Here is a 17,610-nt window from a genome sequence, read left to right as displayed (position 1 = left end):
TCTTATCAGTGACAGATATGAAAGAAAGAAAGGCTAATTGAAACTGTATTATTGAAGGAATATTTATCTTAAAACTTAATGGACTCAAAAGCAAAGATATGCATCAAAAGAGTCATTTAATACTTCCTATTCAGACTCAAAAGAAGCTAAGCATAGAGTTGGAAAGTCAAAGCATTTGAATGTCTGCTTATTTTTCTATTCACAACTTTCTCACATGACTTTAATCTCTTTTGGGGAAGATGACTTTGAATAACCCCTTTTGTTATTTTAATTTAGTAAGTTTGAAATGAAAAATTGAAATTGAAGACTTACTTTTAAAACTCAAGAGATTGGGGGGGTTTTTGTTTGTTTTCTTATTCTAAGGAATTTTAAAAATATAACCTTTACCTTACAAAAAGCAGACATACGATATAAATACAAATGTTTTATAATACTGCCCTAAGGATTCAGATAGCTTTACATATAAAAGCACTCTATTTTGGTGAAAATCTTGGGTCAAGTGCAAATAGAGTATAGAGTATGTTTGTATCGCTGGGGTTTATGATAGCATAACAGAGATGCTCAGACTTTAGTTGTGTTTCTCACTGTCACCATTTAAGTAGGGGCTGTTGTATTGAGACAGGCTCATGGACCATTTCAGCTCAGTGGTATGTACAGGCAGAAGGCCAGGTGTCTCCTGAAAAAGATACTTTATCTCTAAATATATGTCAACATTCCTTACTTCTTAATACTTTTTCTCTCACCTAATTAAATAAACCACTGTTAAATCTATTACCAAAAAATGCCGCTTCAGATTTTAGATTTTAAAATTCATTACCTAGTGAATCAAGCTTTCTTTCTGTTGTAAAAGCATATCTATGAGAGTGTAAATTTTACTAGGACCCCAGCTATGTTTAGCATGAAACTTTGTACATAGTAGGTTCTTAATAAATGTATTCTAATTGGCTATTTTGTGATTTAGTTAGGAATGAAAAACCACATTTTTGCTTTTTCTGAAACTTTGCCTACTGTAGAAACTGCTTATTTGTTTGTGTTTTCTCCTATAGTCTGCCTTCATATTCTCAACCAAATTTAAAGATTAGTTATAGCATTTGAATTTGATTAAATAGGAAGGAATCTTGCTAACCTCAAAGTCTTTTTGTAATGTGAATTCTCACAAAAACATGATGTCAATATCACAATTTTGGAACAAAATCACAAGTTGATAAAGAAGAGTTCAAAATGGTGACACAATTATTTTATCAAATCATCCATTGAATGTCAATTTTTCCAAGTTTAAAATATCAATTTTGAGGCATTAAAATATTACATGAAATATGAATGCCCTTCAGAGAAAATTCAAAAATTAGCAATAACATTTTCTGTTTCATTCATAAAATATTCTCTGCTGGTTTTAAGAATATTTCTCTAAGTGTAAATATAATAGTTCCAAGAATGAAAGGATTTTAAAATACAATCTAGAAAAAAAAATGGACCTAGCTACTTTCGTCTGAGCTGTTGATCACTGTCTTTGCAGTTTTAATCATTTAGAAGATATATTAGTTCTGGTATGTTAGGTCACCTAGACATACAAGTTCTGTTAATCAGTTATTTTTTTATAATGGGGCTTCACATATATTATAACATATATGACATATTCTTATAAGGAGCATGATTTTATGATGTAATTGTAGATTAATAACATCTATAAACTAAGACTTTAAAATACACATTGATGATACTGAATCAGACTGAAAGTAACTTTTTTCATAAGTCAGAATTTCTGTAAGATAGACATTTTTTCCTCAATTAGCTAATTCATTTGGCTCTCAGTTGTTAGTTTACTGTTCACCTTTTTAACAAAGTTAATAAAACGTTTTCATGACCATATCTTTTCAAGAACTATTGTTTGAACATATTTAGCCAAAGGTAGACAAATAAGATAACTCATAAACATTATAATACTGTTCTGCTGAAAACTGTGATTCATTAGGACAAGACATTTATTAATTTGAATTTCATAGCTACTTTCAAAACAAGAATTAGAGGAATCTGATGACATTCTTACTGAGAGACAATTCAGAATATATGTATTTACTTTCTATTGAACATATCAGAAAAAATTTTAGACTAAGTAATAAAAATGATGCCTAGAAATCTTTTCTCCAAAACCATCACAAAAATAAAAAATAAAAATAAAAAAGTAACCAGCAGAAAAACATTCCAAAGGCAAAGCAAAGTTTTGGGCTTCTCATCTAAAAAGACGCATGATAAATTATAGTTATTTTTCATTAGGTGCGTGCAGAAGTAATTGCTGTTTTTGCCATTACTTTCAATGGCAAAACCACAATTACTTTTGAGCCAACCTAGCAGGTTAATGTAGGTGACAATGTTTAGTTTGGCCTAATTCATATGTTAGTGGTCTACCTGATGCACTGGGGAGCACACTACAATCATCGGATCCACTCCAGCCTCTTGACCACTTATTTCTTAGAATATATTTATAAATACACTAAAAAATAATGTAATACCATGTGGTCAACTAAGATACTGTTCTTAATACCATTTCCTGTTAAAATTTTGGAATCCAGCAATTTCATGTTACATGCACACATTGTTCTACCAAAAGCACCCAGATAATTTAAGCAATTGTATAGAAAATGCAAATCAAAGACAAATTGAATTGCCTCAATTAGCCACTTTGTGTGGACTTTGGAGATGAATGCCAGGCAATGATGATCACCACCCTCATAAGCAATATCTACATTTGAGCAAATTTTACCAAAGTAGAAGAGGGAACACAGGCAAGCCATACAGACTTTTAAAATAAACCACATAATTTCCCATCATCTGTAATACTGATCTGAATGCTGGTCCAGAGAAGAACATGATGCAATGCAAAAGGAAAACAAAAGGGGTTGACAATCATTTCTGTCAAGATGGCCCCAGGGAAGAGTCGCAAGTCTTTCTCAGGAATAACTGCACCTTGATTTTCTACCTCTTCCCCAAATCTACATGCTGCTTTTCATGAAATTTAAACTCTCTCTCTAAATCTCTCTCTCTATATATATATATATGCATATATATGTATATACATATACATATATATTTCCCATACAGCTAAGCCAAGGAAGACTGTGTATTTTTTTTTTTTTTTGACATGAAGTCTCGTTCTTGTCCCCCAGGCTGGAGTGCAATGGCATGATCTCGGCTCGCTGCAACCTCCATCTCCTGGCTTCAAGCAATTCTCCTGCCTCAGCCTCCCAAGTAGCTGGGATTACAGGCACGTGCCACCACGCCTGACTAATTTTTGTATTTTTAGTAGAGACGGGGTTTCACCATGTTGGCCAGGCTGGTCTTGAACTCCTGACCTCAGGTGATCCACCTGCCTTGGCCTCCCAAAGTGTTGGGATTACAGGCGTGAGCCACTGTGCCAGCCGGAAGGCTGTGTATTTTGAAGTTACATGTTAAATCAAATACAATCATTATTTAAGCAAGCATAATAAAGTGAAATGAAATTATTCAGGATGACATTGAGACAAGCAGGCTGGTTGGTTCCCTGTTTTAATATGAGCTGGAGAAAAACGATAAAAGCCCCTCACTCAAGCTCTAGCTTATCTAACTCTCAGTCAATCAGTAACAATTTCAGAAGGTTAGGGACTTCCCTGGAGCCACTGCATGCACAGTTACAATTAAACTCCAACCTACAGTTACCCCTTCCTTCTTTTAATGCTAAACATAGTTCTTGGGGGGAAGATTTAAAATGCTAAAGCTACATATGACATATGTAGCATATTGCGCCACTGCCCAAGCTCTAGCAAAGTCCTGACAGAATCCTTCCCTATAGAAAGATCCTATAAAACAAATATACACACTACCCTCACGGAGCATTCCTTTCCCTTTCCTAGTGCTGGGTCCCCGGTGCACAAGCTAAATAAACTTTATTTTTGCTGCTATAAGTGGTAGTTTCTCTTGATTTCTATTCTGGGAGACTGCAAGAACCCAGTGCACCAGTAACAACATCTGCCATCACATTTTGATGAGGAGAAAAATGATGCCTATAGTTTAATCTGGTGCATACTTTGGCTTCTCTGTGTTTCTTAAGAAGCCAAGTTTCTTTAAACATAGCCATTCAAATCTCTTTCCATGGTTTTGTATTATTAATAGGCATATCAGTTCAACTAATAATTCACAGAAAATAACAGTGTCATATTAATATCCTTAAAGAGTCAAAGAAAAAAAATGCTCATTGTCTAGCACTGTTGAAGAAATATTTCATATAAATTAAGCATGCCTGAATAATAAAGTTGTGTTGTACCAATAAAGATTTTCACAGAGCTTAATTCCATTGACTTAACTACTTCTTACTCATTTGGCTAAAGATGATAGGTTTTTACTTATATATTAATTTTATTTTACACAAAAACTACATCATTTTACATATATGAAATTAAAAAATTAATGGTAAATATTTGAATAAAGTTCAAATAGTTCTCTCGACATTCCTTTGCACATTAAGCTCTACTAAAATATCATGTTTCAGTTTTTGGATTAAAAAAATTTGTATTCAAACTGTCAATTCCATGAGGTAATGAATCAAGTTAGTGTAAAATATTTTTCAAATCATTAAAATCAGATGCATGAGGTAATCATGACATTTTATATGAAAACTCACAGTGTTTCTCAGTTTTTTATTAAAATACAATAAATTAGTTGTTTATAAAGGGTTACAATTAATAAAGTAGTTTGATTTGTTATCATGAAAATTTTTCTATATAATTTATCATTTTAAATAAAACTAATTTTAAAATATTAACAAGATTCACATTAAATTGTACTTCTAACACTAAAATAATGTAACTTATCAGCTTCTTAAAAATGTAAATGGTATTTATTGACAATTATAACTATAAGGTTTTATTTTTGTTTGTTTGTTTTTAGACGGAGTCTCACTCTGTAGCCCATGCTGGAGTGCAGTGGCATAATCTCGGCTCACTGCAAGCTCCGCCTCTCAGGTTCACGCCATTCTCCTGCCTCAGCCTCCCAAGTAGCTGGGACTACAGGCACCAACCACCATGCCCGGCAAATTTTTTTTTTTTTTGTATTTTTAGTAGAGACGGGGTTTCACTGTGTTAGCCAGGATGGTCTCGATCTCCTGATCTCATGATCCGCCCACCTCGGCCTCCCAAAGTGCTGGGATTACAGGCGTGAGCCACCGCGCCCAGCCAACTGTAAGGATGTTTTGTTGTGTTTTGTTTTGTTTTTGAGACAGAATTTTGCTCTTGTTGCCCAGGCTGGAGTGCAATGGCACGATCTTGGCTCACCGTAACCTCCGCCTCCCAGGTTCAAGCTATTCTCCTGCCTCAGCCTCCAGAGTAGCTGGGATTACAGGCACACGCCACTACGCTGGGCTAATTTTGTATTTTTAGTAGAGACGAGGTTTCTCCATGTTGGTCAAGCTGTTCTCGAACTCCCGACCTCAGGTGATCCACCCACCTCGGCCTCCCAAAGTGCTGGGATTACAGGCGTGAGCCACCACGCCTGGCCTGTTTTGTTTTTTGAGACGAAGTCTCGCTCTGTCGCCCAGGCTGAAGTGCAGTGGCGCGATCTTGGCTAACTCTAATCTCTGCCTCCTGTTTCAAGTAATTCTCCTGCCTCAGCCTCCCCAGTAGGTGGGACTACAGGTGCCCGCCAACACACCTAACTAATTTTTGTGTTTTTAATAGAGACAGGGTTTCACCATGCTGGTCAGCCTGGTCTCAAATTCTTGACCTCAGTTGGTCCACCTGCCTGAGCCTTTCAGAGTGCTGGGATTACAGGTGTGCACCACCACACGGGGCCTATAACCACAAGTGTTTTTTTTCGTGGTTGTTTTTCACCCAGGCTGGAGTGCAATGGCGTGGTATCTGCTCACTGCAAACCTCCACCTCCTGGGTTCAAGTGATTCTCCTGCCTCAGCGTCCAGAGTAGCTGGGATTACAGGCACCCACCACCACGTCTGGCTATTTTTTTTTTTTGTATTTTTAGAAGAGATGGGGTTTCACCATGTTGGCCTGGCTGCTCTTGAACTCCTGACCTCGTGATCCACCTGCCTTGGCCTCCCAAAGTGCTGAGATTACAGGCATGAGCCACCGCGCCTGGCCAACTATAAATATTTTTTAACAGTTTATGGTTTTCGAACAATTAGTACTAGAATGAATCTTAAAAATCTAAAAATTTTACAATCTAAGCCCTTTATTATAGAATCAAGATTCAAAAAAGATTACCTTTCCTAAGTTAGCATAGCTTATTAGCCCATAGAAGAACCAGGAATAACACCTGGATATCCAAATTTTCAATAGATGTGTATATACACTAAATCATAAAAATCCTCAACATAGAGTTTAAATTAAAAATGTTTTGGTAAAACTAAAAAGGTCACTTAACAATATTATAAAATTTAGAGCAATCCAGTAAATATCTACATATAATTTATAAGTAAACTGAGGCTTGAATAAATTAGAGGCCGTGGCAGCATTTTAATCCACCAGAAGTAAAGCTAAGTCTCAGAGTTCTCTTTGGCATTTTGAAATGACTCTCAAATGTGATAAAACTAGAGTCATGTCATGTAAGTTCGTTTTCATACTGTTACAAAGAACTGGACAAGACTGGGTAATTTATAAAGGGAAGAAGTTTAATTCTCTCACAGTTCAGCATGGCTGGAGAGGACTCATTTAACTTAAAATCACGGTGAAAGGCAAAGGGGAAGCAAGGCACCTTCTTCACAAGGTGGCAGGAAGAAGTGCAGAGCAAAGGTTAAGAGCCACTTATAAAACCATCAGATCTCATGAGAACTCACTCACTATCACAATAACAGCATGGGGAAAACCGCCTCCATGAATCAGTTTCCTCCATCTGGTCTCTCCCTTGACACATGGGGATTATGGGGATTATGGGGTTATAGGGATTACAATTCAAGGTGAGATTTGGGTAGTGACCCAAAGGCTAACCATATCTCATGTTAATGCTTGTACTAGTCATAGAATCATATCTTTTTGGTAATTTTTATGCTTAAAAACCAATGACTTTAAAGTTGTCAATGCAAATGTTATTTCCATACGTTCTCATTACCTTACGAATGGTAAATGATATCATTAATGGAATGTCTACTCATTATACCTTATGTATTAACTACACGTGCACATATATGCATACAATGTGAACTGATAACGTAGAGGAAGAGCAAGTGATACCCCATGACCCCGTCTTTCATTTTTTAATAGTGTTATTTTTAATAGTGTTATTCAATTGGTGCATTCAAGATCTATCATGAACATCTTGATTATGATCAAAACACTTGAAAAGTATATCATATTTTTGTGCCTTAGGTAGAAAATTAGCTTTATCAAAATTAGGTGAGTTTGTGATGAAAATATCAATCAGATTTAAAGAACATTGATTATTATTTCTTCATATACAAATGCTGATTTCAACAGAAGCTGTTGTTATACCACTGATTGTATACTTATTTCCATTATGTCTAGTATTTCAGTCAACAATTTGGATGAAAATATACATGACATATATTTCAAATTTGCAGATATTACTATTGTATATGATAGAACCAGTATTTCAATGTTATGGGATTAGGACAATGAGCAAAAAAAAAAAAAAAAAAAAAACTAACGTCAAATTAAACAGGAGTGAATGCAAAATCTGGCATGTAGCTTCAATCAATTCATATTCATAGAATGGAATACATGAGACTTACAATTCATTAAATCAACCAAGTTTTCAGTAAACTTCAAATTAAGGCAAGCAATTAATTCCATGCAGTACCACAAAAGCTAATAAAGATTTTAAATGAAATTATAGAGTCTAGATAACAGAATTTTAATTTCAAATACTTTAAAGGCCAGGGAGGATATATAAGTAAGCAAAATAAATAGCAATAGAGTAATAGAGAATGGTCTGATTGTAGTAACTGAAGAATACATGATTCCATTAGAGTCTTTTTTTTTTCTCCATGTAAACACTGGGCCGCCTGAAGAATACGAATGTTCAGATTGAAATTGTGGTCTGAAATCTTAATTTCTGGATTCAGGTCAAGATCCTCATAAATCACCACTAAAGAACTGATTCATGCAACCAAACACCACCTGTTCCCCCAAAATCTGTTAAAAATATTTAAAAAGATCCTCTATAAGTGGATCAAATCAGACCCCAGATCTAGATACCACACTGTAAGAATAACATGGACAAACTTGCAATTAAAATATAAGAAAGCCATAACAAGGGTTTGAAAATACAATAATTAATAGTTGAGGGAATTCAGAACTTTTAGGCTAGTGATGAGAAAAGTTATGAAAGAGATGACAGTTCTCTCCATATATCTGATGTATCTATAGTATGCAAAAGAAAGCAATTACTTAATTCAGAATTAGGACAAATAAATGAAAATACTTAGGATACAAGTTTTGATCTTGTAAGAACTTTCTAAAGACCATAACAATGAAAACAAAACAGAATAGATTGTCAATAAAAATAGTGACTCAACAAATTCATAAGGTACATTCAAGAATTGTTTGGATGATTAACTCAATAAATGTCATGATATCTCTAAAATGAACAGAATTTGGAAGCGAATTTGTAATCTAACTTCTGTGTTTGCAGATGATATGGACATTAGAGATCACAACAGAGAAGGAAATTATCTGCAATGTGAAAGTTGGCTTTTAAAATACTTTAATTCAGCATCTTGATCCAACCTCAAAAACATGCATTCAGAAATAGGGCATTTCAATGTTTGTGTGTATGTGTGTGTGTTTATGCAATTAAAAAGTGAAAATAATTATGAGAAAAATTGATTGTGTTAGCGAACTATCCTAATTTAAAAGTCTATGATATTCTTTTTCATTATAAATAAACAAATTTTAAGGGCAGCACAGTTGGTCTTTTGGAAACTAGGAACAGTACTAGACCATTTGCGCTGTGCTCTATAAACCAGCTACCATTGCTTTAGGAAATATCTCTCTATGTCCCACTGCCAAGCTAAAGAGTGGTGTTTCAATATTTTGAGGTTACAGAAAAGAACAAAAGCAGGAAGGAAGGAAATGGGGAGGGATGGGGGGCAGGAAGGGGGGGAGGGAGGAAGGAAGGAAGGAAGGAAGAAGGAAGATTCTAATAATCTTAATGGGATTACAGGTGTGAGCCATCAAATTTTCCTTCAAATATCAAAAGTCTAATTGAAGAATTTTCAAAATTTTGTCGATAATACTTATATTTAGTTGAGATTTGGTCCCAATATATTTAAATAATTGAACAGTTCTGTTCTCTACAGAGCTCTGGGACCATGTTTATTACCATGGCAACTAGTGTTAAAGATCCAACAGAGGTAGGCAGAGATGATTCTTTTACTTAAATACAATAATAAAGTGAATTGAAAACTAAGGCATTTAAAGCACATGTACAATTTATTCTGAAATTAATATTCTCTCTGAAGCATTTAAACAGGAATTTTAGAAAGGTTTTGAAATGACAGACTAATCCCAAATCACTTCTGTATTGTTTTAACCTTTCCTTCTAGATTAATTGTTCTCATGATCTGCTATTGGTATGAAAAGGAATGCTTTCTCTTTAGTATGGACAATAATAGAAAGCCTCCTGTAATCTGATTAGTCAAATTATTTGGCCAGTGTATCCCAAGAGTGGTCTTTAAAAGACACAAATGCATGGTTACAGAGCACACTGACATTTGCAAAGAATAGTTATGGAAAGAGAATGACCAAAATAACACACCTACCCTGGGAAAAGCTGACACTTTGCACAATAATTACAATTCAACAAGCGGACATACACCTTCCTTAGCACTGGGTCACGAAAAAACACATGATTCATTATGGCTTCTTCTACATTTCCTTATTTGTCTCTTCCTATGAAATTTAAGAACTACTGAATGAGCTGCACGGTCCTTAAACTGGGCAATACGTTTTAAAGGAAGCAATTCGACCCTTCCTGTATTGTTAACCCAGCTAGCGTTAGCTGAAATCAGAGATCATGGGTTCTCCCGAAGGCAACTTAGGCTAAATGTATTCGTAAATACATTTAGGATGCTTTACGAATTCAGTGCTTTCTCAGATGTTCTGTGGAATGGTGAGAAAAATTAAAATGTCAGAGAAAGAAAAACTGCCAACCAGAGAGGAAATGATTTTAACATCTCCTGGATCATCTAGAGAAGGATTGGGCATGCAAGAGTTGTCAGCTGTGCAGATTGTTCTGCTATAATCAAGCCCCCAAAAAACTGAGGAAGGAAAGTTTGTAATAGATGACTAACCATGCATGAGTGACTTGCAACATATGCATTGATGCTATTTTTTCCTTATTTATTCACATCCAGCATTTATTTAATACCTACTATTTTTGAAACTATTTAAATATTTAAGCATGGGTGACACATCTATGAAGGGTCTATTTCGATATGAGTAACGTTCTACATATATAGAGACACAAATGGCTACACTCATTTTATTTCCAAAAGATTTGAAAGATATTATGTATTGATAAATAGATATATACATATGTATCATAAACATACATATTTCTGCCTTCATAGGAACAGGCAATAGAGGCAATTGTGGCAGATAAATCATTAGCAATACCGGGAATAATAAAATAAGTATGGGGAATGACAAATTCATAAAATCCATTATTTATAACATGGCAATAAAGAAATCATGCTGTATTATTACTAAACACAAACAATAACTGACTTAAATGTAACTTTAATGAAATAGCAATTAATACAGTTCCATAGAAGAGGTGTCATAATGGCTAGACCTTTTTTATTTGCAATTACTTTTCAGGAATGTTTTCATATGTAAATATAAATAAGTGTATTGTATGCCATAGAGAGAGTTGAAAAAAGGTTACCATCTTTAAAAAATACTCTCAATTATTTTAATTCTCTTGTAATATTGATTATATAGTATACCACGTATGCATATGGAAAACTTCAAACCAATTATTTCACTGGTAAGTAACAGCTGCATTAATACTAGTTATCCATTATTTATACTATTTCTAAACTATAAAAAGTCTACAATACAGAGTAATAACAGTAGAGTCTCATGGCTTATTATCAGACTAAATTTATCTTTTGCAGATGGAACAAACTGCATTGAACAGGAAGGCAAATACCTTCATTTTGGCAATGTTTAGAATCTTTTTCTTCTAACATTATCATCAAAGTAGACCATATATTTAGAGAATAATCTGTGTCCCCCATCCTCCCAGAGGAGACAACCAGAAGGAACAGATTGCAGTGTGGGAGACAGCACAGGCATGAAGAGTTACTTCCTATCTGCAAGTTAATACTTGTGCTTTGTGGTTTGACAGGCCAATGATAGGTTTAGATAAGAAAACCATTTCCTGTCCTTAAAAATCAAAGTTTCTGTAGTAACATACTGCATATGGGTCCTATAAAATCATTTTCTACACAAAGTCATCTAATTCAAGGTCTGTCCTATTTTATTGAGATAAGAAATTATTAAAATGTAAAGCTCTAAAAATAGTGGCTTATAATTGAAAGGCTAATTCTCTCTTAATTATAGGTATGCTACAGTGGCACTATAATTAGGGATGATCAGTAACTCCAGAATGATTCAGACTTTATCATTCACTCTGTACAAGGATGTGCATCGGTTCCATAAACAGAAAACTGCAGAAAATGAAGACATAGACTAATTTTCCTCACATCTCTTGGTGGTTACAAGATTGTTCCCCATTTACTCTCTCTTTCAAGCAAAACGAAGTAAATATTTCATGAATGTTTCGTTTAATGATCATCACTGAAGGAAAGTATAGATTTTAAATTAGAAAATCTGCAGCTTAAATTGAACTTCTACAACAATTACATACTCACTGACTTTACTAAAGTAATATTAATATAATATGGTTTGCTATTATTTACCTGAAATCTGAAAATATCTTAGACTTTAATGGAAGAACAAACATCATGTCAGTACAAAACAGATCCCTAACTATCAAATAAAATATTCATCTTATAAATTTATGTGAAGTGCTTCTATCTCAACAAGAATATACTTTTATGAAACAATTAACATTGAGACAAAAGACTAGGAGTTCAAAATTCTGAATTCTATTTTAGAACTGGCCATTAATTTCTAAATGGTCTCAGCTTATTTTTTATCTTTCAGTTAGTTATTATTTGAAATTTAAACAATGACCTAACTTCTCAAATCCATGTCTGCGATGCTAAATCCAAATCTCTGGCTATGATGAAAACCAACAGTTGACTTAATAAACCCAGTGATAGCAGAAAATTTAACAATAATACAACTAATAAAATTCCTAGTTGTAAAAGAGCATAAAAAGGAAAAAGCTATAACTAAAGCCAAATTAAGCCACATTACAAAACATGAAGATAAATGTTAGAACTTTAAAGATTGGCAAGTGGTAAAAGTGTATTATTGCATGTGTTATCAGCTATTTTACTGGGTCTTGGCTCCGAAAGTAAGCATAGTGAATGGGCAGAGAAGAAAGTAAGCAATACGTGTTTTCAGCCTGGCTTCAGCCCACTTCATCCATATCCCTTTCCTGGTAGGCTGGGCACCATAATAATCAGTCTGCCAGCTTTCACTCTGTTCTGTATCTACCTTACACAGAAGCCCCAAAATTCCTTAGGACCAAAGGAAAGTTGAGAGAGGATGAACCCAAGACCTGTGGTGAATGTTAATTTTAGGAATAGAAACAAGAATTTCCTTTGCCACATTTTTCCACAGAAAGTCAGCAATTCAACCACACTACAGCCAATAGACATACTGCAGTTGACCCTATGATTTAAGGAAACATTAATGAAAATCAAGTTTTTTTGTCTTTAAAATGTCTCGAAATTAGCTTCAATATTCTATGAAAAAAGTTATTGACTCAAAGGGAATCTGTTATTCAATTTCCCTATACTAATTCAGTGAACTCTATGTGAAAGGTATGATACTTGATGGATACAGTTGGAAAGCCATAGTATCCTAGAAAACATTTTGAGAATCAGAAGCAAAAATAAGATTTTCCTTACTATAATCATCATGGCATCCAATTATCAAATATTATTATAAGTTAGCAAAATTGCTCAAAATTACTCATGAACTAGCAACATTTTTATTTAATTCAACTTGAAGAAACAAAACTTTTATATACATAATTTCCCAAATTGCAACCAAGTCATATATTTCAATGAAAGAATTAACATATAAATTTCTTACTCTCTTTGGTGATGCATGCTGTTTTGTTGGCTTCTCTTTTTTGGTACAAACAGAATAATGTGATTTTAAACAAGTTTGAGCCCACACTCTTCTTTCTCTAGATAAGGAGAAGCTCACTACAACATTATATGCACTGAGACCTAGCCAATGTAAATTCATCAACAGTTCCTTTTGGAGATAGTTTGAGAGGAACTGTGAGGACTTGCTTGGGTTTCAACCGTGTCTCTAGCATTACACAAGCAAGTGTGGATGTAACCAAGAACAGAGCATGAAGGCAGTGAAATAAATCCAGAGACTTTGCTGCACAAGGTAAAATAGTGTATGAAAAGAACCCTGGCTAGGAGGAAAAGACTTATTAGTTGCATGAATTTGATCAAATACCCCAAATTATCTGAGCTTCCATTTAATAATGCTCAGATATCAAACAAAAATCATTGCCCTGACTATCAGACAGAAATATTGTTCGATTAAAAGAGGTAATGGATAAGAAACTTCTTTGGGGAGCTATACTGATAGATAGAAGTCATCAGTTTGCCTAACTATCCAACATCGCTTCTCTATTACTCTAGGGAAGAAAAGCTCCACAACCTTATAAAACCTCCACAATTGCATATTGGAACAAATGGGCTCCATGAGGTTAGTGCACTGAAACAAAAGAGTAGCAACATTCTTTTCCCAAACTCAACTAGCTTTCTTATCTTTTCTACTAGGGAATGTGAATACACTGGCCATACAATTCTGGCACCTTGGTGATTAAGACACGTTTCTATGATTGACTCAGTGAAGATATACTGAAAAGCTTTGTGAATGTGAATGTGTAGTAGTGAAAAGTAGCTGGCACTACTATTGTCCAAACAAGGTAATAACTGAAACTCTCCATAGATGCATGCTCAACTGGAAGAGAGAGTCTGAAAATAATTAAGATTATTTTAATCAACATAAGTAGCACCAAGTAAATCCTGTTATAACAGGCATCTGCATCATTCTCATAGATCTCATTTACTTCAAGAGGGAGCACCTTATTTTTCCAAATAAGATAAAAGCAAGCCACATTGCAACAAATATTAAAAATGCTTTCAAATGCACTTCTAATTGAGGAACATACAACATTTTTAAACCTAGTATTCATACACGTATTGCATATGTTTAGAAATGATAATACATTGTCATTAGTAAGAAATCTACATTACAAGATTCATTCTAAAATCTGCATTAAAGTAAAAAAAGCTGCTGATGGTCCACATTTTTGCACTTATATTGAGGTACCTAATTAATTCATCAAGGTCCTGGACTCTTCACATACACCCAAGTTACTATCTGTTATTAGCTATGGTTCTACCACCCCCACTCCCAGAACCCTTTCTCCCACAGTATCTTCAGCTGAACTGAAGTTATTCAGAAAAGAGATCAGAGGTAATGTAGCATGAGATAGTCTTCAAATTTTGATGGCCATTTGAAGGTCCTAATCCTAATTCCGGAATAAGTTGGACTAGATTTCACTGAAACTCAGATATATTCGAAGATATTTGTAGATTATCAGAGACCATTATACGTCACATATATTGGCTTCAGACATAAGTTAATCAGCTGCATTTAAACATTTTCATAGAAAGAGTTGTTTTATACACACAATAGTAGAAAGAAAGAAAATTATGCCAACATCAGGTCCTTGGGCTTATCTTATAAACAGAGCATAAGAACAAAAGTTAAAAGAAAAAAGTAACCTACATCTAATAGGCTCAGTATAAATATGCTACATATTTTAAAAGTTAGGAAGTAGAGGGCCTTTGTTGGCTTTTCCTTGGAAGCTTTGAACAGAAAATTCAGAATCGACACATATGAACATAGTCTGTTTCCTCACACATAATTAACATAATTGGTTTGAATGTGAGTTTTTCAATTATAAACTAGGTAAGATACATGCAGTCATATTTACTTAAAATCAAACAAAAATAAGATGTTTTGTTGAAAGCATAATAATCTAAACTTAACTACTATACTTTACTTCAATTTTGTCCCAAAAGGACAATCAATTTTTGTAAAACAGATTTCATTGCAACATTGTGGTTTTTCTCCTAAGGAGTTAGGAATCAGAAACTAGAGCTAGACCTAAGTATCCGGATAGGGAAGGGCCAGAAACAGTGACAAGGTCAAGAACAGAAATGGAATTAGCGTTAACTTTCACATAGTACCTTGGAATTGACTATGGGAGGGAAACAAAGTTTAAATAGGTTAAATTTCAGGAACAAAATCAGAAACTACAAAGCAGAATCTCTTACCCTGAAAAACTCTTTAGTGGAGCCAGAGTCTAATGTTCCATAAGCAATTTCTGTTTGCTTAGAAAGATCCTCAGCACTTTCGATGGGAGACACCATCCTCTCTACAGTCAGGAAGGCAGCTAAGTTAGCCGTGTAGGAGGATATTATGATCAGGGTAAAGAACCACCACACACCTCCAACAATGCGCCCAGAGAGGGATCTAATAACAAGTATGAAATGGATTTGTAAAAGTGAAATGAATGACCTAATAAAAAAACAAGTTAACAGCAGTATGCAAATATTGACTTATAGGGGAATATTTAATTTTATATTTTTCAATGTATCTACTAGTTAATGAAACTGGAAATCATTAAACATTTTGGGCAAGGAGTACAGAGTAGCTAAATTTAATAACATACACACAGGTCAAAACTTCTGATTTCTGGAATACTTTCATAATTGTAACGCCCAAATAGTTTATGACATGAATCCCATAAGAAAGCAATTTCAAGAAATTTACAAATACTCATAAAAATTTATCCACTCATGACATAAGTAAACATAAACAAGAGAATGTAATATCACCAGCAAAGCTCATAACGTTTATGAAAAAAATCAAAAATTAAAAAAAGCATACTCTACAGATGTAACTTTAAACACCAGAGAAACCCTCCCTTTAATTCAATCAGTGAATTTCCAAAACAAAAAAGGCCTCAAATTTTGTTAATTTTGTGTATGTAAAACATAGGTATTAGATACAGTACAGGAGAGAAAAATGAGGAAAAAATAATGCTACAAGCAAAGATACCGCACAAAATATAACTATTAATGAATAAAAATCAGATGGCTTCAGAGTGTGGATGGCTATGACCCTGTTCCTTTATGTGTCCTGCTTAAAAAAAAAATAAAACTCAAAGAAAACAAATTAGACATTTAAAAGTGTGAAGACATAAATTTCTAGTTTGATGTATAATAAAATATTTTTCTGACTACAAATTCTTACATAAAATAGTTTTTAAAAGCTTAATAGATTCCCAATAATTTGCTTTAAAACATGAAGTAGAGGAATATAGGTATAGAGATATAGAAAAAGATATATACTGTATTATTTTGAAATATTTGATGGGATTCTGCACATAACTAAGAATTTAAGTGATACTGACAAACAAATAAAACTAACCCTTTCTCTGTTGTCAATAACTCTGCTATGTCTAACAATTAGACTTGCTAGTGTGAATAAGTGATATTTCTAAAACTTTAGATCATGATTGGCAATTTATGATCTAAAGTTTCTGACAATTAACAGTAAGAAATAAATCTTTTGATGAAACATATTCTAGATCAAACACTTGGAAAATATTTGTAGAATAAACCACTCAAGCAGTTAAGAAATGAGAGAAGCTAACTTAAATGAAAAGTTTTTTGATATAAAAACATCAGTTGCTAAAATAAAGGAGATAGAGAGAGAAAAATAGCAAGGAATAACAAAAAGAATATAATTAAGGGTCTTTATCACAAAGTCTGTACAGAATACAAAAAAAAATGAAAGGATGGAAAAAGTTAAACACTTCTCACATATATTCTGAAAAGGACATTAAATATATTTTACATTTGAAAAATGCCTTATGTAGACACAATCACTCTCATAATGTTCACTATTTATCCAATATCAATGGGAAGTATAGTTATATGACATGTATGATGTATTTAAGAGGGCAGATTCAGCACCTGACTGCTCAAATCCCTTAAAACAAAAGCTGATTACATGGTAATTGCTTTTGACTCCACATATTGCATATTAATTTATGATATGTTTAAGAATCATTTTTGTGTCATTCTATTCCAGTTGTAAAAATTAAGGAAAGTTAGATGTAAGTTGTCCTCTATTCCATTCCTTTGATCAGATTTAATATGTCAACTGATTTAAAATGTACATGATATCTAAAAATTTTTATTGGACTTATAAATAATTCAAAGGTGAAAAGTACTTCAGCTATTTATTATTTACTTTTTTTTTTTCGAGACGGGAGTCTCGCTCTGTCGCCCGGGCTGGAATGCAGTGGCGCAATCTCGGCTCACTGCAAGCTCCGCCTCCCGGGTTCAAGCCATTCTCATGC

General features: G+C 33.9%; 1 protein-coding gene across 5 annotated transcripts in view; it reads right to left on the bottom strand.

Moving 5' to 3' along the window:
- Positions 1-17,610, bottom strand: part of GRIA2 (glutamate ionotropic receptor AMPA type subunit 2) — a 142,889-nt gene that overhangs the window by 11,791 nt on the left and 113,488 nt on the right. For all 5 annotated transcript variants that reach the window (XM_003257893.4, XM_004088542.3, XM_003257894.4 and 2 more), the window contains exon 12: positions 15,515-15,713. In XM_003257893.4, coding sequence (XP_003257941.1) covers positions 15,515-15,713 — 199 coding nt within the window. The remainder of the gene's footprint in view (positions 1-15,514; positions 15,714-17,610) is intronic.

This window comes from Nomascus leucogenys, chromosome 7b, assembly GCF_006542625.1.
Source record: "Nomascus leucogenys isolate Asia chromosome 7b, Asia_NLE_v1, whole genome shotgun sequence".
NCBI classification, from domain to species: Eukaryota; Metazoa; Chordata; class Mammalia; order Primates; family Hylobatidae; genus Nomascus; species Nomascus leucogenys.
This window is presented reverse-complemented; position numbering and strand designations above follow the sequence as displayed.